The 25,358-nt window shown below is 44.2% G+C and overlaps 1 protein-coding gene across 1 annotated transcript in view; it reads right to left on the bottom strand.

The window, feature by feature from the left end:
• The window catches only part of TRMT11 (tRNA methyltransferase 11 homolog), a 48,152-nt gene extending 25,717 nt beyond the window's left edge, over positions 1–22,435 (bottom strand). Inside the window, exons 1-8 of the mRNA XM_006266644.4 lie at positions 22,332–22,435; positions 18,107–18,172; positions 17,220–17,293; positions 13,761–13,842; positions 13,577–13,669; positions 12,300–12,434; positions 8,300–8,456; positions 577–657 (exon numbers count right to left, since the gene is read on the bottom strand). Of these exons, the coding sequence (XP_006266706.1) occupies positions 577–657; positions 8,300–8,456; positions 12,300–12,434; positions 13,577–13,669; positions 13,761–13,842; positions 17,220–17,293; positions 18,107–18,172; positions 22,332–22,391 (748 nt within the window). The 5' untranslated portion in view covers positions 22,392–22,435. The remainder of the gene's footprint in view (positions 1–576; positions 658–8,299; positions 8,457–12,299; positions 12,435–13,576; positions 13,670–13,760; positions 13,843–17,219; positions 17,294–18,106; positions 18,173–22,331) is intronic.
• Between the last annotated feature and the right edge of the window lie 2,923 nt (positions 22,436–25,358).

Genomic DNA, 25,358 nt, shown 5'->3' with positions numbered 1-25,358 from the left:
TACCTTTATACAAGTTCAAAATGTTGACGTTAGCAGCACTCAATAACCAGAGCCAATACAAACTGGTATGCAAGATGATGGGATTAAAATTCAGCATCCATTGGAAGAAAAAACATGTCTCAAAGCATAACTTCATCCATTCAGTCAGTCTTAGAAGCGTGGGAAGAACCTTGCTATGCTTCTCCATATGACTTGCTGGCTGATGTGCAGTGGCTCACCCAGCCAATCCACCTACTACCCTCACCATACATCAAACCACATCAGTTCCCATGGCTCTAGATGACATCTCTTACATGTTCTTCACCCTGGATGTTAAGACTTCCTCATATATTAGAAAATTTAAAATTAAAAAATCCCCAAAACAAGCACCTGTGTTTATAATTTTACAAAGATTTAATACTTAGAATACTATATAGCTGGGACATCTGTAAGCAAGCCAGTAAAATCAGTTATTACAAAAAGTAAGGCCTGTAAAAAAGAATGCAACTTTTATGCCCTAATCTACAACTACTAACTTCAGATGGTACTTAAAAGCAGAATGGTTACAATAAAGTAATTTAGAAATATTCAGCATACCTAATCCATGAATTGTGTTATAGTCTATATCTGTACCATATACATATGCTCCAAAATGTGCTGCTGATATAAGGAGGCCACCTGCAGAGAAAAGAAAAAGATGGAATGCTATCAGAGATGTTGCTACCAGGGATATTGTTCTGAGGAACTTGAAGATATTAGGAACTTTCAAATCTAGACCTGAAAGCTGAAAGAAAACAGATGTGCCAGCATGAGTTAGAATCAGAGGACAGTCAATCTTAAGTATAATACGAAACAATACTAACATTATGTCTCCCTTGTACCAATACTTTTTCCTTTTATTCTCACTTTTTTTTTTAACTGAGCCTGATGTTAGGGACTGCCTGCAAGCTACTAGATTTCAAACTGACAGTATCCTTTTAAAGTTTCGTATATGGCAAGAACAAAGGGAACTTCCTTGCCTGGCTACTTATGCTATGAATAGGACTGTCTACAGCTGACCTAGGCATGCCCTGATTTATTAATAGTATCAAAAACTTAAGTTTTGTTACACCCTATTATTGTGAGCTGTAGTAGTATAGTAGCAGGCAACCACTGACCCTTTGGATCATGGTGTATACATAAGAAGTCTATTTAGGTGCCTGATTAATCCATTTGTGGCTGACAAGCCCAATTCAAGAGCAACACATCTTGTTACAAGTTTCACAGATCCATATGTTGTCTGAGTTGGAGCCCAAGTTTGTAGCATGCTGCTTTCTTTCTCACTTTGCTTCCATCCTCTGGATCAAAGCCACTTCATGTTGAGCTGCATCCGGTGCCAGATGTTCCCTACAGATCGGATGGGATTCTGTGCACTCCTCACAGCTTTCTACACTGATGCTGAATGACTTCATATCATCAAGGTATTGGTTCCTCCACCCCTTGCTACATGATTACAGTCTTCCTGGGTGTCTACACACAACTGCGGAGGTTGCTCCAACACGCTGCAATTACAGTGTGTCAGAGCAGACTCGATTAATCAAGCCTGCTGGAGTGTGCTAATTACCATGCTACAGCCAGCCTCTCAGTCTCATGTATCAGCATCCCCACGCTCTTGGAGCTACTCTAAAGCGTCGCCATCCACCTCCCCAGGCACATGCAGAAAAGCCCCCTGAGACTAACTGCCATCCCAAAGCTCTAGCACGACTCAGAAAATCTACCCAAGAGATTTGCAGGGAAGATTTACTATGGGCAACTAAGTCTGCATCATCTGCACACAGGAAATCTCTCAGAACCAGCTCTTTCACCTTGCGAGCTGTAGGCTTAGTAAAAAAGCTAGTGTATGATTTGCCCTTGAAATTGAATTACCCCTGTATACCACATGAAAGAGATCAGGTGTTTTCATTCTGCTCTGAACAGTATCCAAAATAAAAAAAAGAAATGAATGACACAGTTAACACAAAGAACTGCATTGTTAGGTTGAAATTGTTAGTAAGGAGATGCCCATCACAATAAAAATAGGATAAGAGCACAGGACACTGAGCCCTGAGTGTCCTTGCTGAGTACCAATACACAAATATTCCCACTGAAGTCAGATTTACCCATGTTAATCAAAGGTGCATGGTCTGGTTCTCTGTGGGAATAACACAAATTTTCACATCAACCAAGAACCTAAAAAAGCTTCTCTCCTGCTACTGCTACATTTATCCAATACCACTCATCGTTACTTAAACATTCTTAATGCATAGCGTACATGAAACGTTAAAAGATATCATTGTACAGCACCATAAAAATTCCTAAATTTAAGCTAAATTCAACTAAAAATAAGGAAAGAGAGGAAAAATAAGAGATCCCAGCCCACCATTCTTCCTTGTAAAATGGATGAGGGAAGAACAAGGTTACTCACCCTGAAGGAGTCACCTGTTTCCCTTCTCGTCTGCAATCCCAAAGAACAAATGGGCAGTGCCTCCAGAGAGTCAAGACAAATTTAGCTAGCCCTGTCCCCAAGTATGATATACCACCCAGTCCTATGAAGAGAATGAGAAAAAGAACTTTGCCCATCTAATAAAAATATTTCTTGATCACAAAAAGGAATACATGAGATATAAAAACTAGCAACAACAAGTCTCTTACTTTACAGAGTCTGAATATGCCCTGTACCTAATGGATATAATGAAGCTAAATACCTTAATTTGGTCTGTACCTTAACCCACTGTGTTAAACAAAAGCAAAGAATGGGTATAATAAAACCTCACTGTGCCCTTGAAACATTATAGGTGATGGATCTAATAAATGAATGATGGTGCCTTTTAATGGGAGGTCTATTTCCCATACTCCTTATTACAGGAGTAACTTTGGCTACCCTCTGGGATTTGAATCAAAGATCATAGGAAAATGGGACCTCACAAGGTCATCTAGTTCTGCCTCCTGCTCAAGGCAGGATTGCCCCTGATTAAACCATCCTTGCCAAGTGTCTGTCTAATCTACAGGCCCATCAGCCTGACCTCTATCCCGGGGAAGGTCTTGGAAAAGATTATCAAAGAGACCATACTCAACAGACTGGCCAATGGCAACATCCTGAGGGATAGCCAGCACAGGTTTGTTGCGGGTAGGTCTTGCTTGACCAATCTTATTTACTTTTACAACCAGATGAACTATCACCTGGACAAGCAGAAGAGATTGATGTCATATACCTTGACTTTAAAAAAGCCTTTGCTCTGATATCCCACAATCACCTCTTGGCAAACCTGGCTAACTGCGGCCTCCACCTCACCACGATCTGCTGACTGGGGAATTGGCTCTGCAGTAGGACCCAGAGGGTGGTGGTTGACGGAAGTCAATCGTGGTGGTGGTGCCCCGTGACCAGTGGGGTTCCTCAAGGCTCTGTCCAAGGGCCTATACTATTTAACATGACGTAGACATTGGTGTCAGAAGTGGACTGGTCAAATTCGCCAACGACACCAAACTCTGGGGTAAAGCATCCACACCTGAGGACAGGAGGGTGATCCAAGCAGACCTTGACAGGCTCAGGAAATGGGCAGACAAGAACCTGATGGTGTTTAATACCAAAAAATGCAAGGTTCTCCACCTTGGGAGGAAAAACCTGCAGCATGCTAATAGGCTCGGCAGTGCTATGCTGACTAGCACTACGAACAAAAGGGACTTGGGGGTCATGACTGACCACAAGGTGAACATGAGCCTTCAGTGTGATGTTGCAGCTAGTAAAGCAAGCAAAACACTGGCTTGCCCCCATAGATGCTTCTCAAGCAAATCCCAGGACGTCATTCTCCCATTGTACTCGGCCTTGGTGAAGTCACAGCTGGAGTAGTTTTGGGCTCCACAATTCAAAAAAGATGTGAAGAAGCTTCAGAGAGTGCAGAAGCGAGCCACATGCATGATCAGAGGTCAGGAAAACGGACTTTATGATGACAGGCTGAGAGCCATGGGACTCTTCAGTCTGGAAAAGCGCAGGCTCAAGGGTGATCTGGTGGCCACCTGTGAGTTTATCAGGGGTGCTCACCAGGATCTGGGGGAACATCTGTTCACCAGAGCACCCAAGGGATGACAAGGTCGAACGGTCACAAACTCCTCCATGACTGTTTCAGGCTGGACATAAGGAAGAACTTCTTTACTGTCTGAGCCCCCCAAGGTTTGGAATGGACTGCCACCGGAGGTGGTTCAAGCATCTACTTTGAACACCTTCAAGAGACATTTGGATGTTTATCTTGCTGGGATCCTATGACCCCAGCTGACTTCCTGCCCTTGGGGCAGGGGGCTGGATTCGATGATCTTCCGAGGTCCCTTCCAGCCCTAATGTCTATGAATCTATGAATAACCTGCTCTTGATGGAATTCCACAATTTTTCTAGATACCCTGTTCCAGCCCTTGATCACTTTCATAGTCAAAAAGTTCCTCCTAATCTCCAACCTACATTCCCCCTGCTGAAGCCTGAAGACATTGCTCCTAGTCCTGTCCCTACAGGAAATGGGAGGAAACCCCATTTCAATGCTCTCCATAGCTGCCCTTCAGGTATTTGAACAGAACTCTCAAATTCCCACTTCAGGCTTCTCTTCTCCATATTAAATAACCCTAGTTCTTTCAGCCTTTCTTCATAAGTCTTGCCCCCAGGACCCTAATCAGTTTTACTGCTCGGTGCCGGACTTTCCAAACTGGCCACACCCTTCGTGAACTGTGGATCTCAAAACTGGGAACAGTACTCCAGGTGAGGTCTCACCAGTGATGAATAGAGCAAAAGAATCACTTCCCTTGACTTGCAAATGACACTCCTATTAATATAACCCAGAACACTGTTGGCATTTTTTTTTTTTTGCAACAAGAGCACATCTTTGGCTCATAATCAGCTTATAGTCCACTTTAACTCCTAGATCCTTCTCTGCAGTACTGCAGCCTAGCCGCTCATTTATATATGAGTCTGTATTTATGCATGCAATTATTCCATCTCAAGTGACCTTGTTCCATCTCATCTGACTAACTGCAGACCGCTTCTCCAGCCTATTCAGGTCAACCTGGATCTTAGCCCTACTCTGGAGTGTCTACAACATCTCCCACCAAGACACTGAAGGAATGATGACTACTCATTGAGTACAATCATGCAAACAGTTATGTAACCACCGTACAGAAATTATATCAAAGAGAAAAAAATCCTACCATTTGCAAATTTTGAAGCAGTTTTCATTTGTCAAACAAGAGCAAGCGTTTTTCAATTATGGTAAAAAATTTCTAGACAACAAAAGCAGCTTGTTCAGGAGGACAGTGTATGGTATCCAGATAAAAGATTTATTTTTTTCTGCCAGGTTCTGAGCCTTCTCCATAACTGTGAAAAACGTCAGAAAAACTTACACAGTTTGAGTGTCCATACATACTACATAGAAGAAATAACAGGGACTGTAAATTCTGCTTTGCAATAGAAATTATGCCTCTTAATTCAACCTTATCAAAAGAATTTCTCCTCTCAAGAGCAAGGTCTAATTGCCCAACATTGTAAAAGGTCAGTAATTTTACTCACTATGAAAAATGAACTTGGCCCAAGAAAAGAGAATGTTTCAAGACTGTTTTAATTTGGCTTCTCTTTTTAAAAATCAGGAAAAAACAGGGGCAGATATCAAATCTCACCTAAGCAAAGACTCTGACTAGAAATAGTTTTTTGCAAATGTATCTTTTAAGTCTTTTATATGTTACTCTCCAAACTAACAAGCTTGAATTCACTACATCACTTTGAGTGTATGGAAAAAGTTATTTCCTAGTGGTACAATACCATTTTCTGGCCTACAACAGAGACTTGTTGGGGACCTCTCTTAGCTTGAGTATCTAGTTTAGGAATTTCCTCTAATAAGTCTATGAGTAAATGAAAAAGACTCTCAAGTAAAGTTAATTCCTATACACACATATGCAGCGCACACACATACACATTCTGTACCACCATATGTATTACTGTCAGAAACCTGCAATGGTCATACACTTCAATTCCAGGCTCATTTATTGTTGTGTTCTTTGTAAGCAAAATGCAACAGTTAAAATTCATACCCATATGAAATTGCTTCTAGCTTTTATGCAAAAGCCACTTTAAACCAAATCACATGGTATATAAGATTAATGATACAGCATGCGTCTTGAACTTTTGTACTGTCACCATTACTGCATAAACTCTCTTCCGATTTACCCTTGGTGCTCAGTTCTCTAAATTTGATTCTCTAAGAAAGTGAATTCTCCTAATAACTGCCTTGCAGCATCCATTTAACTTTTTAAAAAAATACCAATAATGCAGTAAGATGAATGCACATACATGAGGAAATATATTTCCTCAACCCTTCAGAAAGTACTGTTCCTCACACATGGGGAAATAGGAACAAAAACAAAGACGTTTAAGAAGCATTTATTATGTGCCCAGATAAGTTCTGTGTGTACATAAACATTATTCTGATATAAAACAAGCAACTAACAAACCTTCTCTACTGTATGGAAGCATGGACATCACATAGGATATTTTCTATTTCACAAACAGATGAAAAAAGCTGCCTCTTGGTCTATTTTTTTCCATAATGATTTGTTGCCATGAATTGTGAACCCTTCTAGATACCTGAACTAATTTCTCCTTTCACGCAATAGAAAAAATACCTTTAAATCACATCTAGTTCACCTATTGCCTTCTTAACCCAACAAAGCTTAGTGAAATGGGGGCACAGAAAGGAACCATGGGGGCACAGAAGGGAATTGGTAAGGCTTTACTCACCAAGGCACCCCTGGGGGTTACAAGAAATAACGGCCATAAGCTATTTAAACTGGACATTAGGAAGAACTTCTTCACAGTTCAAGTGGCCAAGGTCTGGAATGGGCTCCCAAGGGAGGTGGTGCTCTCCCCTACCCTGGGGGTCTTCAAGAGGAGGTTAGATAGGCATCTAGCTGGGGTCATCTGAACAGGGGGTCAGACTCGATGATCTATTGAGGTCCCTTCCAACCCTAACATCTATGAATCTATGAAATCCAGGTAAGTAACATCTCTCGCCATACTTCATTTATATCTTTTATTATTCCTTTCAAGAACCTGATAAAAGTTCACAGAGAAACTCGTATGTGATCAAACGATACATCCCAGCACACAGGATATTCTATTTCAATTACAGACAGGACAAATATGTCTCAAGAAAATCTACTTGCACGCCATGCCAATGATACAATAAATGGAATAAGGGCTCCCCCTACTGGCTTATGAGCAAAAGCTCAGCCAGAAGTGAAAATATTTCCAGTTCTGTTATGTTGCCTTCAGGAAATGAGATGAGAAAGAACTTATTTTCATCCTTGAAAATTATGCTCTAATAGCTATATTGGCATGTATTGTTAGGGTTACCATTAAAACCTTCACAACCATCCTAATGACACCTCTTCAAAATATTAAGAAGCAGCATTCTCAGAAGCTCCGGGGGGCTTCAGAGCCTAAATTCTGTTTTCAAAAGTTGTTTAGAAACCTAAGCAACTAAGTGGCACCTGAACTGGGATCCAGAATCTAGATTTTTTTATTTACCTCTTCTCATTTTTCTAGTAGCATTGTTAGAAAAATGATAAGAGGGACATCAAGAATCAAGAGACTTTGTTTTACCTTTCTAACAAAATGATTTAAGTCTTCTGCAACTACAAGCACCTGCCCTATGAAACAAAAAGACTGTCCATGGCCCAAACAGTTTATTTATTAGGGTCCTACCTAATTCACAGAGGCTGCCTCTGGATTTTGTGATCCTGACGTGGCGTCAGGCACCATTTTCACAGTGGAGCATGCTGGGGGGGCCCCATGCCTCTGATTGGCCAAGGGACCCCAGAATCCTGCCATTCCCCAGAGACTGACAGGTGGCTAGGATAGGGATGGGACTTCTGAGGTTACTTGGTCAATCAAAAGGAACCCTCCTGCCCCTCTCTGGAGATTGACAGATGGTCATCCGTCAATGTCCAGGGAGGGGCAGGACTGGCAGATGCATGGGGAGGGAGTGACACTTATGCTCCACTGTGAAAATCTCCTCCCCCCTTTCCCCTGTGCTTCAGGATGCAGTGCTTCCCACCTCGGTTTACAGCTCCACCCCCACCCTTTTCCTGCTTTTTTGTGATCCCTGCACTTTTTTTTACAGGGACCAGGTTTTTTCACGGGGGACCGACCAAATTCCTGGTTTCCATGAAAATCGCAAAATTGTGCATTTGGTAGGTCCCTATTTTTTATGTAAGGCCCACAAGCAAAATATTGTTTTTTATTTTATCCCCACAGCAGGAAAAAAGTTACCTGTTCCCACAAATGGATCAAACACAACATCATTTGCTTTTACTCTTGCATGGTTTGCCATAATGAAAGATAAGCAGGCATCCATGCTCGTGTTCCCAATAAAATGTCTTCTTTTTACACTGTACGATTCAATAAGCTCCCTTTGGCCATCAGCAATCTGTAAACACATTAAAAGAGAAAGACAGAGTCTTTAGAAATATCTTTAGAAATAACAGGAATACCGGGCATATGTTACACTACCCCACAATTAAAACAGCAGACACTCTTCATTCTCTTCCCAGTACCTGGGTTAAATTCACTGAAAAAATAAAATTGAGATTCCTGTCTTAGGAAGAGATGGCCTACCATTACAATTCTCAGACAGAAAGTCACCATAATAGACTTTAGGTTGAGGAAACAACTGTAACTAAAGGTGAAACAAATTGTAGAGCTCTTGCCAAAACCAGCCATTGTAAGTCTCGCAAATTCTGAAGTAAGGTTAAACTTACAAAATTCCAAGGATGTTGAGGAATGAAAATGCATGGTTAGACATATATACAATGCTAGCTTCATGTTAAGGTCCCAGTTCAAAACATAGGTCTAAACCAGTATGGGCAATTATTTCGGCTGGAGGGCCACTTCACGAATTTTGGTGAGCTGTCAAGGGCTGCATGGGTAGCCCCGCCCCCTGTTGCCCTGCCCCCTGGTCACCACGTTGTGGCCAGAAGTCCTGCCCCCTAATCCCTGCCCTTTCTCACCAGAAGTCCCTCCCCTTGTCCCCAGAAGTACTCCTTTTGGGAGGGGGTAGTATGGCCCTGGAACTGAAAGTTACATTCTGTCACATGGTCTATTGCAGAGGCAGGCAACATTTTTTGGCCAGAGTGCAGAAAAAGCCATGATGTTTACCCTTGTAAGGTGCTGGAGTGCTGGCATGCCAAAAAAACCAAAACTGGGGCGGGGTATATGGCAGGATGCACTGCATTATTAATATAGTTAATAATCATAAACGTTTCTTTTTATGGTAAATACCAGGTTTTCTAAAAATTCTGAACTTGATGACAATAAATAAAACTTCATAGGGGGGAAAGGCAGGTGCAGGAGCAGGCACCGCGGGTAGGCTGGCGCAGCCACGCCAGGCCCTTGGGAAGGTGGCCGCCGACGGAGAGGTGGGGCTGGGAGGGGAGCGGGGCCTGCCCCAGAGCTCCACAGGCTCAGGCCGCAGCTGGGCCCACAGTGGCACCCAAGGTGGAGCCCAGCCTAGCCCACACAACTCCATGGGACGGGGCACAACTGCCCTGCCCACAAGAGGATGCTGCCTGCCAGGGGCAGAACACCAGGCTTGGGGGGCTCCCAGCTCAGCTTCTGTGCACACTGGGCACAGTGCAAGCGGCACAAAATCCCCCGGGCCGCGGCAGGAGCCTCCGGGACTCTGGGAACAGCTGCACACTTACCTCCGCTGCCCTGGCCCATCCAGTCCCAAGTGGCACATGGCTCAGCCACTGCTTCTTGCCGGTGTCAACTCGGCTGGGCCCATCGCATTCTGAGCAGCATGCAGGAAAAAAGTGGCTGGGTTGGCTTTGATGCATGTTGCTCAGGACAGGATGGGCCCGGCTGGGTCGGCACCGGCACAGAGAAGTGCCAACTGAGCCAGCTGGTCTGAGCTGCATGCCGCTTCCTTGTGTACTGCTAAACACAGGCTCCACCACGGCTTTGCCTTGGTGGTGCCAACCCAGCTGGGCCCAGCCCAGTCCATCCCATGCAGTGCATGAAAACTGCATGAGGCTCAACAGCAAAGCCAGCCCAGTCGCTGCTTCCCCACGTCCCACTCAGGATGGACTCAGCCCAGCCAGGAGGGCGCCAGCAATGAGAAGCAGTGGCTGAGCCACGTGCCTTTTGGGACTGGCCGGCAGAGGTAAGGGAAGGCACGGCTGAGCTGTATACCGCACTGGCCAGGCCAAGCTGGTCCTGAGCAGCACTTGGCTCAGTCGGCTGAGCCTCCTCTTCTCCTCGCTGGTGCCGACCTGGCTGGACCTGTCCCGTCCCGAGTGGCATGCAGGAAAGCTGGCCCAGGCACTGCTTTGCTGTGTGCTGCTCAGGACAAGATGGGCCTGGCCAGGTCGGCACCAGTGAGCAGAAGCAGCTGAGTGGTGCATGCTCCCGCCACTCCCTGCAGCCCCCGCCCCTCCTCACACCACTCTCCATGGCCCATGGCTCCCCCCTGCCCCACCCCCCACTGCTCCCACCTTCCAGCCCCCCTCCCCCCTGCTTCTAGCTTGGCCCAGGAAGCACCATGGGACTCCTGGCCACTGGGCTGTTCCAGTGGTGTCGACCCCACCCCCTCCAGTCCAATCTTTCCTTACTGCCCGCTCGGACGGAGGGAGAGGGGTGGGGGTTCACACAGCCAGAAGCTGCAGAAGCTTCTGGTTTGGGGCTGAGGGTGGGAGGGGAGCAGGGGGGGACTGGGTTGGCTTTGCTGCTTAGCCACAGGCTTCCAGTGGGTCCTGCTGCCACTGGCTGCCTGTCATCTTTGACAGGCAGCAAGGGGCAGATAAAAATTAATTTTCAAAAAAATTTAGAGGTCCCACAGGCCAGATAGAATGCGCTGCCGGCAAGCACGCTGGCTTCAACAATTTACTTAGAGGAAAAAAATCCTAAAACTTTCAATTTTCTTATTTCTAACACAGGTTGGGGAGGACCCACAGCACAAACGAAGTCAGAACACTATCTTAGCATTTACTGATCTTAGCCAAACCAGGTAAACAAGCCACAGAAGTCTGTTTTCTGCTGCTATTTTAAACATTTTCAGAGAACCACCACAGCTGGGACCAGAGTGGTTTACAGCATCTCCACAAATCAAAGCCATCTTACATTAATGACAGACCTGGACAATACTCTCAGTAACTGACAGGTAATGACAAACAGGCCTTCACAATTGCCTTCCTGCAATCAGAGCTTTAAACTGGTTTATGTGGCACAGCCCCTAACCATCTCTGTATCACTAGGTTGGCTGATTCTCTTTCCTTCCAACTGTCGTTGCAGAAATGCCTCCTCACATAATGCACACTTAGAGCATAAGCACCATTTCTGCTGAAGCAGTATGAAAGAATAAGCCAGTTTCCCAGAATGCACTGATACAAACCTAATGGCATAATATGAATTGAATATAGCTGAAAATTTATAATGAACATGCTTAATTAATGTAAACAGGTCAGATAGTCATGGCATAGCCAGTTTTAAAAAAAATGGTTACATTTACTGCATAGTGTAGATGTGGTCAATTACCAGCACTGCCAATGTTCTGTTGTGCAAATATCCCCTTCTTAGCTTCAGAAACAAAGACCCCAAGCCTCAGATAAAACACAAATCAGAGCGAGGTGGAAAGTAAAAATAGCTCTTGTTTTTTGAACATCCTACTGAAATACTAACTGTGGGCTGCTATGAATCATGAAGCTGGATTAACACTGCCTCAGGACTTCCAAATCTGCAAACCATTCCATATGGCTTCAAGGAGCTGTTCAGAAAAGCTGAAAATGTGACACTAAATGCTGTTACAGCCATCCCCCTCCACTCTCTCATGTTCTTCTCTGGGCCAATAACCCAAGGGGTGGGCCTTTCAGGACTTCATGCTCTGCTGAAGGGTGGATTAACTGTGGGGACTGATTAATCAATCAGATCCTTTGCACTGTTAGAGCTGCTGAAAAAATAGAAAAATAAGGACACCGTAATTGATCATGCTCCCAATGACTCTCCTCTTCTAAGAGACACCTTGACTCTTTGAATTACCTGATATATTAACTTGCGTTTTCCTACTTGTGGTAAGAAACCTCCATAATTGTGGCCTACCAATCCTGTACACAATGGCAGAGATAAACTGATCAAATTTATTAAAAAATAAAAAGTTTCAAATTTTCTTACATTTTTTTTTTTTTAAAGGAAGTTTAAATAATGCTAGGATTTGTATTTTTCTGGATATATTTGAATTATCATCTAACACTAATTAATGAGTAGATTTATTACTCACCCATCTACCAAAATACAAATGCAGAGGGTCCTCTGGAATGTTGTTTGGATCCATTCCATAATCTTCCAAAATCCAGAACACATGTTCTGGCTTCTTTAAGTTCACTTTCCCACCAAATGGTAAAAATTCTAAAGCCTGTATAAGCAAGGGGAAGTTGGTGCAAATTTTAAAATAGTAAATTCAAGAAAACATCTGTTTAAGATTTTAACACTTACCAAAAGTGAAACCGCACTCTTTAGTTTCTCTCTGACACAAAGAAATCTGACTAATTTTACATTGAGACACCAGAATCCACTGATTTTTTTATTAAAGTTCATGCCTCCACTTGTTTTGTTGCTTACTAATCAAACAATTTTCATATTAAAAAACATTTTATAACCAAGTCAAGCCAAAAATTCCAAACCTCAGTAAGAAGTATGGATATATCAAGTTTCTGAATATAGCCATATTTCCTGTAGTCTCTTAGAAAAACTCTAGCCATACTAATGAAAAAAGGGCTCTCCCACTCCTAACCACATACACAACCCAATAACTGAAAAACAGCTGAAGAAATATTGCTCAACCTTGCTCACTGCAGCCCAACACCAATAAAAATGTTATCATTAATACTGAAAAATTTATTCGCAACAAATTAACATTTGAAAAAGATATTTATTATAAGTGGTTATAATGGAAATATTTTGCAGTCTTAAGTAGCAGTGGTCAATACTGGTGTAACAAAGAACAGAAATACATAAACACTAACACTCATCTGGCAGTTCTTGATAAGAGCACTATTAGGATTATGAGTAGGGAACAGGGTCCAGCAGATTTAGCACAGAGCTGTTTATCAGAAGATTATTCACAACTTTGCATCTAGTTCATTGTAGGACTGGGGTGAGCCTCTGAAAGTTTTCTGAATACAAATGCCCAATAAAACATCTGCATAAGTGGCCAAATTTCCAGAGGGACAGTGTTCAGAAGTCATAAGCCTATTTTTAGTTATCAATTTTGATCACTGATCTTAACTGTCAACTTAGCCTGTACAACTGCAACAACACTATTTGTTTCTCCTTGCAGTAAAAACTTCTGAGATCTTCTATAAAAAGTGCAAAGGCTCAGATGTTCAAAGAAGTCTTGTGTGAAGAATTAAAACTCATACTCTATTTTAATGGGTTTGGGTGGCTAACTCCCTTAGATGTTTTTGAAAACCCCGTAAGAGCAAGTGTCTTAATATATTAGAACTAGCACAAACTGATGACACATATGTAAGTTTTACTTTTAAAAAATCCACTTACATCTATCTTTCTTATTTTCTCCACTTGCGTCAGTGTTTTGTTAAAAGTATGAATACCTATTTTGTACGTAGAATCTGACTGTAGATATGGAAGCTAAAATAAAACAAAACACTTTTGGTTAGTACAGCCTGCAATACTACCTTTGGTGACTGAAATTTATCAGCCATATTCTTGATATTCATACCATTCTTTCTACCGGGTAGTTCTTCAGAGATGTATACAGCTCCTCTGCAGATTTTCCATGACCCCACAGTTCAAATATAGACCTGGAAATTGCATAACTATTAGGTTGTTTTCAGCAAAGAAAATAATGCCTTATAAAAAACCATCCTATTTCACAGTGATTATTTCTGCCCATTGCATTTTGGCCAGATTCAGGAGAATGCTTAGACATGTTCTTAGGTATTGTTCTGAATCAAGATGTTTCCTGAATGAGGGTCTCAGTAAAGTTCTCTCTCTTGCAAGATGCCCTATGAAATGCTACCAAAATATTCTTTGCTTAAATTCAATGGAAACAATTATGAGATTCACAAACAAAAATTCACTCTTCTTTAAAAAGTCAAGAAATAAAATAAAGGCTAGAATTCTGTTCTTAACTTATTACAAAATGTTTAAGTATTATTTCACTGTCTCTGGGTGTATCTACAAGTGCAATTAGTACACAGAAATAAACAAGCTCCAGAGTTTTTTTGCTCCTGGGTATGCTGTTTGAATGTGCACCCACAAGAAATTAACTTCAAACAATCAGCTTCAGAGTTTATTCATGTGCAGCACACATGGAGCCCACGTAGAACAGCCCTGGCTGGCATGGCACTCTGAGTCAGCCTGACAGCCCAGGGCTGCTCCAGCCTGGCTCAATGTGCTGCCTGGGGCACGAGGGTGCTTCAGTACAGGGCTAGGTGGCAAGCAGCCCCTGCACTGAACCACCCTCGTGTCCCAGCCAGCCAAGTCAGTGTCTACATGTGCACTGCTGCATGCAAAAAAACTCTGCAGCAGGGTAGTACTTATATTTATGAGTACTACTCAGCAGTGGGGTTTATTAGTTTCTTGCACCTCAATAGGGGAACATATGTAGATGCCAAGGCGTTGAATTAGTCAGTCCTGCAGTAAACGCCTTGCATAGATGTACCATCTGAGTAGTACTTTGTTCCACAGTAATGCCCAAGGTATAAGGGAATAGCAACTGGTTCTTACTCCATTTTAACATTTTATCTTTTGCTGTTTTAACCCAGATCACTACTATTTTAAACACCTTTCAATGAATCCCCTTTGCTTTCTAAATGGTTAGGTTTAGCAAACTAATTCTTCTTGGAATGTAGAAGGGTAGACAATCTATTATAGTGGCTCCTTTGGTTTAGTCATAGAAACACATGATCTTTTTTCCAGTATCCAAATATTTCAACCCAGTGGCCTTGTAAAGAATGTAAAGAATCTCCTTTTAGTTATGGAAATAATTTGGGTATTGCTTGTTGTATATTTGCACATAATTACTGTGCATTCACAGTGCAGCACATATAGTAAAAACCCTTGTAGGAATAGCTTACTTCATGTAGCACTTTCTCTTTGAAATAAAGGTCTGAAACATGAGGAAATTCTTCAAAAAGCTCAAAGGTTCTAGCCCACAAAGCGAGCTACACATGACTTAACAGTAACAAAAGGATCTCAGCCCCGAAGTGTGCCATTTTATTAAGAGTGTTCCCCTACTAAACTTGGAAGCTACATTTCTAATCTGCATTTGCCCCAGAAAACAGATTAGTTTTGACGAGTTCACTATTCCTAGTCAAAACATTGTGCATCTATCCCCATTGTGAGATTTTTAAACACCGCTTATAGCTAGAGTTACAGAATTACTGATACTACAAATAGTATTAAGCAGAACTGTAGTATTTATCTTTGCATTGTAATTTAATGTTCAGGGGGTGCCTATTAAGACCTACTTAGTTTCTGATTTACACTCCTACTGCAAAGTTCATAGATACATACATATACGCATATGAAACATCATAACCAGAAGGAAATACGATTCTACATCCTACTTACCACCAGACAACTTTGAAGTAAAAAGACTTTTCCAACTTTTCTCCGAGCCTAATCTGTACAAAATGAACTGTTCCAAACAGGAGACTTTACCACACCTGCAGCTCTCCTGTGAAATATGAATTCTCATTTCTACTTAGTAGAACTTTTACAATCTTTGCAATCTCTTACGCCTGAAGAAGGGTGCCTGTGCCCAAAAGCTTGCAAATAAAAATTTTTTTTGGCAAATATCTAGTTGGTCTAATAAAAGATATCACCTCTGCCATGAGTTTTGATTCACATTTTTTAAACACACTTTTTGCTAGCAACACAGAAAAATTGCTACCTCACTTTCATGCTTAGCAATTCACTTGAAATCTCACTTTCCTGTTTTTAAAGGGGTCTTCAAAGTAATTAATTTTTTCTTTAATACAGTAAAAGTTCCATTATCCGGCACCTTACAAGCCAGCATGCTCCGTTAACTGGCATGCCGGCTTGAAAGGCAAAGTGAAACTGGAAGTGCCCACCGTGGCACTTCCGGTTTCTCCGAGCCCCCACAGGCAGTGCAGGCTGCTTTGCCCCCGGGGCAAAGCAGCCTGCACTGCCAAGCCCCCACAGTCCATGGGCGTTAACAGGCTGCACGGGGCCCGCCTCCCTGTCCTGTGGGGCCCACAGGGCCTCAGGAGGGGTGGCAATGCCCCAGGCATGGCGGGAGAAGCGGCAGCCCAAACAGGCAAGGGGCTGCTCGATTAACTGGCATATTTTGTTATCCGGCATCCCCCATTCACAGGGGATGCTGGATAACAGAGCTTTTACTGTAGTACAAAAACTGCATTTCTTGAAATCACCCTCACTCTTTGGTGACCTTTAATAATTGCTTTGCCGTGTCATACTTCCACAATGTCCCATCAGTATTATTTGAAGTACAATCCACTCTCACAAGAAATATAACTATAACCACATGTTGTCGTATGCAGAATAAGTACAACAAACATTCACACATCAGGCTTCCTATTCCCGTATCTTTGAGTATGGTTTGCAAAGTACCTATTCACAGGACTCGGGCTTATAGCCTTGGTCTGAAAAGCAAAATGGCAATGTTATCCCATCTGGGTAGCCAAAACTAGCAGGACTCTTGGAAGTGGTGTAACTGATTCCCTTCCCCTAGAACACCCTGCAAAGATATGTGCTTCAGTTCTTCGGATCTAAGACTCAGAATTCAGAAACAGGAAGGGGAAGCAAAGAAGCAGTTACTCTTTGCTCTTTTTTCAGTTTTTCCAAATCCTAAATGATTTTTAAAAGATATGGCAAACACTCAAATGAATTCAGTCTCTCCCCACCTACTTTTTTTTTAAATTCACTAATTTAGCATGATAAAATTCAACTAAATGTGTCACAACTTTACCATAGGGTCATTATTGTTACTAGTAAGTACTGTACTGTGCAATAATAAACACAGTGCAAGACTGAGGAATAAGGACTGGAACACTTTTCAAGCAAATTTTATTCCATGTCTATAGAAAACATTTGTAGTTTCTGCAGCTAAATTAAAAAGCAGCATTTGTTGCAGAATGATAGGAGGTATGGGGTGGAGGTATGTTCTGATTTCCTGGACTTCCCATCTTACTTTGCACATACTGTCCGTTTCATTAGTTCTCTAGTCATTTCTTCTGAAGAAATATCAAGAATCCAAAACGGAGACTGAAATTAAAAAAAAAAGAGTGCTAAGAAGAGGATATTATATGAGATTTATGATGCAATCAAAACTGCACATTGTGGTTATTCATAGACTAGTAAAGCTCCAAGAATACCTATTTTTCTAATTCTAATGTTAACTGAACTGTAAATATGAGGATGTAATATTTAATTTGATACCTTAGACCTTAAATGCAAAAGAAATAGTACATATATTTCTCTCATGCACTATTTGAGACATGATAAAATGGATCAGCCACCTATTTATTCACCCTTCAAAAAAATACTACAAAAGGACAATTAATACCTGCCTACGCGTATTTCCCTATGATTGTTTTCTGCTTCTGAGATTTAATGCTCTTTAAGTGCTAAACTTAAATTGTAAGTAGTTTCCCTTAACTTCACTTTTCTAGGTATCCTACACATACAATTTACTGAGAATTCATTTAGCTTCTGCAGCTACTTTCCATTCTAATTGCTCAATTGTTTTAGAAAAAGCAACAGATTTACAGTATGTGGTGCTGTTTATTTTGAGATTAGATTCTGTAAAAGGTATGAAAGGGAGTAAACCCACAGACTGAACCATCACATGCAGATATAAAAAGCAGATATTAGGTCAGTAATGGTAAGTAAGAAGTAGGCATTAGGACTGCTTTTTTAAAGTCAGAATCAATAACAGTTTTTGACGGCTGCACTGCTTTCCTAAACACTGGCAATGTATTTAGCTACTGCAATTGAATGAAGAAAATATAACTAGCAAATGAGTTACTTGGTACAGTGCCCATATATTTCCTGGTAAAACATACTGTTTTAACTTACATTTACATGAATTTCTTGCTGATTGCTGAATCGTCCACCACAAAGAGAAAGCAAAGACTTTATTTCCTACAAGGAAAATAAAGCACGACATTTTTTTAATACAACAAAACAAAGGTATTAATCTCTTACCATTCTACCAGGATTAAACTGACCATGCACAGATAACAAATGCTACAACAGAAAAAAAAGCTTGAGAGAGATGCCAACAAGGATACTGCAACAGATCTTAAAATGTATTGCAAAATGGTCCCCAAAGAATCATACAAAAGTGCATTGGATATCTTCTACTCAGACTGAAAAAACAAGTCTTGATTTAAGAAGTAGTCAGAAAAACTGAAATGTTATTATAGACACACAGAAACTACACTAAATTATACATACTTAGGCTTCATAAAACACATCAGGTTAACCATAGAAAAGTTTCTGTGAGTTTTCCTAAAACTACTCAATGGGGTCCTTCAATGCTATTCAGTACATGGAAGTAAAATCTGGGGGCCACCTTTTGCAAACAATTCTCTCTCTTGGGATAAGATCCCTGTAAAAACTACACTTCTCCAGTTCGGAGAGCAAATATTCCACATTTGCTAATGAACTCCTTATAGGACAACCATGCTGCATTGGAGTCACTTTCTTCTTCTGACTGTACACCTGGAAAGGAACTCCTGGCTTAAGTGATGTGGCCTCTGCTCTATAATTCCTTTCATAGACTTAAAGAGCTCCTGCAGTTAGGGGTTTCTCTCTTTTTTTTTTTTGCCCTATTACTCTTTTTTAGGGCTGTGTTAAATTTCAATGAGTGTTTTGTTTCAAAGCTGTTTCAACATGTTTCAAGCTCAAAACAGTGAAATAGAAACGAAACAAAAGGCTTCAAAACAGCTTTCAAATGAAATGAGGGTACTCAAAACATTTTGAAAGTTTTTAAACATTTCGCGTTTCAAAGCAGCCCGGTGGCGGGAGATGGGGGACAGCCAGATCTGTGCTCTACCTCCCGCCACCACGCTGAGCTCCATGGGGCTTGCAGAGCCAGGCAGACCACAGCCCTGGCTCTCCCCCACCTACCGCCAACAGGCTGTGCTCAAAGCGGCTCTGCCAGCCCCACAGAGCTGAGCCTGGTGGCAGGAGGCAGGGGAGAGCCACTGACCAGGGCAGCACTCCAAGTGGCTCCGTCACTGACTCTTCTGCTGCCAGGCTGAGTTACATGGGGCTGGTGGAGCCGCTCAGAGTACAGCCTGGCAGTGGGAGGCGGGAAGAACCAGGGCTGCACTCCAAGCAGCTCTGCCACCCCCACGGAGCTCAACCTGCCCTCCCAGAGCTGCCAGACTCTTCCAGGGGGCCTCGACCCCCAGATCTGTGCATGGGATGACAGGAGGATACTGCTGCTGCCTAGAGCCAGCTGCAGCACCAGTCTTCCCAGCATAGGCTGCGCCCAGAGCCAGATGCAGGTGGCCAGTTGCAGCCTCCTGTCATCCTGAGCGCAGACCAAGGGGCCCACACCCCCAGGAGGAGTCCGGCATAACACCACAGCCCTTCCGGGGGTACAGACCCCCAGATCGGTACACAGGATGACAGAAGACTGCCACCGCCGGCAAGTCACACGAGTTTTGTTTGTCAGGACCTTGAGGTGTGGTTTCCCAGAACCACCTGCACCTATTTCCTTGAAACTTGGCGGCAGGTTTCATGCCCTCAGAAGGGGCTACCATCTCTGCAGTTTTCATCTGAATCAGGCAAGAAATGACAAAGTTATGGGCACTTTCATGATTCCCCATTATAGCCTATGGACAAAACATCAAAACACATTGAAACAGCAAAACAGTTTTGATGAAACAGAACAGTGCTTCGAAATGAAATGACTAAACGAAACACTGTCCCTTTGAAACAGTGAAAGAGAAGTCAAAACGAAACAGTGGTGTTTTGCACAGCCCTAAAAGTTGCTTGCTTTGATGGTTACATTTCCAGCCTAAATTCATTCGTGGCCACCTTGCATCCATTTGTTCCTGTGCCAACATTATCCTTTAGTATAAACAATAGACCTTTCCCATCCGTGTGGTGCTTGCACCCCAATATTTTAGATAACGATCCTATTGTCTCTAAGCTTTTCTTCTGCTAGAGTAAGCCATCCAAGTTCGTTTAGTATGTGTGTACACCATACCAGTTTATCACTAGGCAAACAATAGGACAATACGATCATTATCTAGTAATATATTGGGGTGCAAGCTGAAGAACCTTTTGCTTCTTAATGAGTATATGCTGCAAGACCCTAATCAACTCAACTTCTGGTAACTCCCACTTGGATCTTTTGCTTTTGAGAGAGCTTTCCTGGCCAACCCACTCTTTTTTCCATTCCTTGTAGACATTTTGCTTATTAGTAATATCTTTCTTGGGCCGGTCCTTTATCCAGTTAAGTCTGGAGCACTTTCTTACAAGCTGTTTTTTTTTACTCCTTGCTTGGGATAGATTTTTCCCAATAATCTTACAATCTTTAACTTGAAAAAATTCTAGTTAAACACACTCTCACCACTTCAAAAGCTACAGGATCAAAATGTAAATGAAACACCACTTGTAGCTTCTACCTATAAAACAGAGAGGGAGGTGGTATCTACTAGTATGAACAATTTGCTTAAGATTTGGGAGATCTGCTGGGCCACAAACTTCCTGTGTGAGTCCAGGAAAGGTCACAGCCCTTCTCCACCTCTGCTCTGCTCTGTAACTGCACCTCCAGAGGTGTCCTGAGAATAAACATTTTGCACTGTAAGAAGGCTATGAAAGTACCCAAGATAAGTGCAACAACAACAACCATACATGAAAAAAATGCTCACGGCACTAAGCTTAGACTCAAAAACATTACTGAGAGTCATTAGGAAGAATAAACTAAAAATAAACTACATTGCTACAGATCTCTGCATAAACGTATCTCATTAACACCACCTCTTGACAGAGAAATGCACAAAGCTATGGCAAACTCTCACCAAATATATCACCAGGAACCAGAACAATAAATTAAAGGTGGAAATAGGGTGACCACCCATCTGGACAGTCCCAGAATGGGAGCCACAAGTCCCAGTCCCGGGCTGCACGATTCCGGGACAGCGTCTGTCCTGGATTCACAGCATTTTGTGCAGGGATCCGCGGGAAACAGTAGTTTTCCCCTTGCAGGCTGGCAGCATTCCAGCCTCCAGGGGGCTGCCAGGAGCAGGATGCAGAGGGCATAAGGGAGTGGGGGGAAAGTCTGAGGCCCCCACAGGGAGGAAGTGGGGCAGGGGTTGGGGCACTGCCCAACCAGGGTGGTGCATGGGCCTTGGGCACGGCATGGGACAGAGCCGCAGGTGGCTCATCCAGGGCAGGGCACACGCAGGGTGGGGGATAAAGGCTCCTCCAGATTTGTGTGCAGGGCAGATGCAGGCTCCCTGCCCCCGGGAGCCCCGTGCTGGCTGCGCCGACATGGCAGGGTGCCGCCTGCCTGACTAGCAACAGCAGGGGTGGCGGCAGCAGCAGCATGGAACAGTTGTGCCTCCTGCTGCTGCTGGGCAGGCAGGGAGTGTGCAACTGGCATGGGGCTCTCGGCGGAAAGGCAGCAGGGCAATAAGCCCTGTGCCCACAGCGGGCAGCCCACATCTGACCCCGTCTGGCCGTGCCACCAGCAGGGGGAGAGTAAGGGGTTGGCGGGCATGTGTCCAGCCTTTCCATTTTGAAAGGGTGGTGGGCCTAGGTGGAAACCTGAAGGAAAAGCGCAGCTCCCACCAAAGGTTCCCAACAGACAAGTGACGGGGCGGGGCGGCAGCCAGAAACATTAGCTTATCCCTAAGGCACTGGCCTGCCCTAGCTGACCCCAGACCAGCCAGGCTACCGCAGGGATGCTCAACCTCCCACCCCTTGTGCACGTGCACACATATGTGTGTACGCCCAAATGCACGTACTCCTGCGCATGTTGGCATACACCTGTGTATGCGTACACCTGTGCATGTATACACACATGCTTACATTTGTGCGTGCATGCATACACCTGCATGTAATGTGTGCATACACGTGTGCATGCATACACCTGCGCGTGTATACACACGTGGGTACATGCATGCGCACGTGTACACGTCCGTGTATACGCGTGCATCTACGTGTGCGCATGTCACTCCGGCCCCCCCCCCGGCTCTCCCGTACCGCCGTCAAAGGCCCCTACGTGGCTCGTGACGCACGTATACACGCAGCTGCCCCTCCCCCGCCACGCGGAACCCACCGCCAGCCGGAAGTCCAGGTGCTCCTGCGCCAACAGCAGCAAGTAGCGTCCTCCCGCCATCACTTCGCCAAGCCCCTCCCCGTGCGTTTCAGCTGCGCATGCGCCGCGCTAGCACCCCTCCCCCACAGCTGCGCATGCGCCGCGCTAGCGTTCTCCCTACCCCCCCCAGACACGTGCGCATGCTTCGCCGAGCCCGCTTCACCTGCGCATGCGCCACCGCTGTTGAGCCTGAGCCGGCGCCTAGTCACTGCTCCCTTGCGGCGGGAGGAGGCGTAGCGCCCTGAGCAAGGCTGGGGTGCCAGCCGCCCGGCAGGTGCCTGAGCCGGCAGCCGCGCTCCTGCGGGCCACGGCGCGGTACTGGGCCGGGGTGCGAGGGTAGGCGGCCCGGTTGGGGATCTCCAAATTGTGGTATTTTCTGAAAAACTGCCATGTACTGAAAAATATGCAGATAAGCATGCACATCAGTCTTGTTTACGTGGCATTGTTCACTGTAATTGTGCAGTGAGAACTGCATCAAAGCTGAAGCCCTAGTTTATTGTGAGGCAGGTAGGCGTAAGAAAGTGCTGCCAGCAAACCCAAGAGTCAGTTAAGACTATGAGTATGACTTGGGTTTTGCACGTGCTGTATCGGTCAACTGCCCCAAAAATCATCATCTGCTCTAAGTGCATTTACTAGTATTGATTATGCATTGTACGAGAGTTGCAACGATGGTACAAGTAGGATAATCATACACCTGGCAACACTGTAGACTTCCCTCAGAGGCGCTGGCTGGGTGTTGTTGCTGGGGCCATGACTGCGGTGTGCCATTGCTCTTGCTGAGACCTAAAGCCAGAGGTTGCTGGTTACAGGGTCTTGCAGGGTTAGGTCAGTCCCCGTCAGACCAATCCCCATATTTGGGGTCAGGAAAGCATTTCACCCATGGTCAGATTACTATGGACTGAAGGTGAGGGGGGTGCCATCCTCTGTAGCAGAGGGCACAGGTCTCTGCAGGGATCTCTCCAGCATTTATTATCCTTTTACAGAAGCAAGGTGTTGGCTGCCAGGGTCACCCTACGTTACCTGTGGCAGGTGAGGGTGTTACGTTTTGCGTTGTGTCAGGCTTGACAATGGTTTTACTAGAAGGTTAGCGTATGGTTTGGCAAGGGCTGATCCCAGGAGAGGGTTGAACTAAATCAGCATTTCTCAACCTGTGGGTCACAACCCAAAAGTGGGTTCTGAGAATATATGAAAGGGCCGCGAACAAACTTTAAAAATGGGTTCTCCTTTAAAGGAGACGAAGGTGGGAAACAGCGGGTTTTCCCTTCAGGCTGGCAGAGTTGCAGCCTGCGAGGGGCAGCTTGGGACACCCCCATCCCTGCAGCGGGTTGGGAGTGAGGGGAACCGGTAGGGCCAAGGGGCTGCTTTCTACTTAAACTATTTACTAGGTCCGGACTAGCCATCAACGTTTACAAATGAGTCTTGGTACAAAAAGGTTGTGAACCACTGGACTAGATGACCTCTGGAGGTCCCTCCCCGCCCTACTTCTCTACGATTTCTACAAAATTCTGGTAAAGAGGCCATAGTGCAAACAAGGCGTGTGCCTTAAGCTCCTTGTGGAAGAGGCCATCTTTAAATATAGCGTTCAGTGCCATGCACTTTCATCACACTACCCATACATGTAACACATTAATGCTCTTAGGAACTGAATGCAATGGGCTGAGCATATCGCAAGAACCAGCGAGAGGCAGGTTTTGGAAACTGAGGTAGAGGGTATCAGACCTCAAGGTAGACACAGGCAGCCATGGGTAGATAACATAAAAACTGTTCTGAAAGGGATAGGTGAAAATGCAGCGAGGTGGGAGGATATAGGGGGAGATGGAAGGCTGTAGTTCAGGCCTGTGAGACCAGAGAGGGAAGGCATGAAAATGCTTTGAAGGCTCTGAGAGGGAGTCCACATCTTGCTCAGCAATGACCTTTCTAGCTGGCACTAACAGACCTGATAATTAGTATCAGCCTTAAGAGACAATGAAGTCATTCATTTTCCCGGCTGTCAGGAAGACCTGGCAATTAGTATCAGCTTCACCCAGTTCACTCTCCTTTTCAACATCCATTCTCTGCCACTGCATGACAGGAGACTGGACCAATAATCTAGCCCAGTAAATGGCAATTCTCATGTTCTTGTGTTATAAACCACAATAATTACAAGATGTAAAAAAAACCAAAAAACCAAAAAGACCCCAAAGAAACAACTACCCCTGCTATGTTGACCTGAAAACTTCAGCTTATCTTGATTTCACTAAGGGCACAGGCAGAAGTACAGCTCCCTGCTGTAACTGAGAATGCTTTGCAGGAAGTGTTCTGAGTTACAAGGATCCACTGGACCAAACAGAAGTTCACTGTTGTTTCCAGGGGGAGGGGAATCTAGCTGCGGGCTGGGAGCCTGCAGCTGGTATCCACTAGCAATGGCCCCTCCTCCCTGTGAGGTTGGAAAGTTTTCAAAACAGGAGGGAGGAAAGGGAGCACAGGGAGCTCATTCTTGGGGTTCCTCAGAAGATGTTGGAGGGTGAGTGGTTGAATTGGAGCCTCCCCACCTTGGGGGCAGGGGGAAGGGGGCTCCAATACACTCACCCCACCCTCCAGCAGGGGCTGAAACCCCCCCGGTGCAGGCTGAGCTCCCTATGCTCCTTCACCCCCCCATTCTGAAAACAGCTCAGAGCTGGGAGGCAGCATAGACAGATGTTACAAAAGACACTCTGTTTTGAAGTATGCTCATCTGATCCCTTATGCAGGGGTCAGATTGTCACCTGATCGTGAACGACTCGTGCCCCCGGCACAAAACTTCCCTTCAAAACATTTTGCTAAACAGTACTTATTGAAATATTGAATGTCTGTCACTATTCTTTTCTACCCCCAGTCAGTTAGAAACCCTCACAGTACTCAAGAAGAGTGAAAATATGATACAGTGAAGTTATTTCCCCTCCTGAAAAAAGCACACTGCTCCATGTATCCAATTGTAAGATGACTAAACCTTTGCATTCCAGTAAAAAT

Source organism: Alligator mississippiensis, chromosome 1, assembly GCF_030867095.1.
Source record: "Alligator mississippiensis isolate rAllMis1 chromosome 1, rAllMis1, whole genome shotgun sequence".
Lineage (NCBI taxonomy): Eukaryota > Metazoa > Chordata > Crocodylia > Alligatoridae > Alligator > Alligator mississippiensis.
The sequence above is the reverse complement of the archived record's forward strand: the minus strand, read 5'-3'. Positions and strand labels throughout refer to the sequence as shown.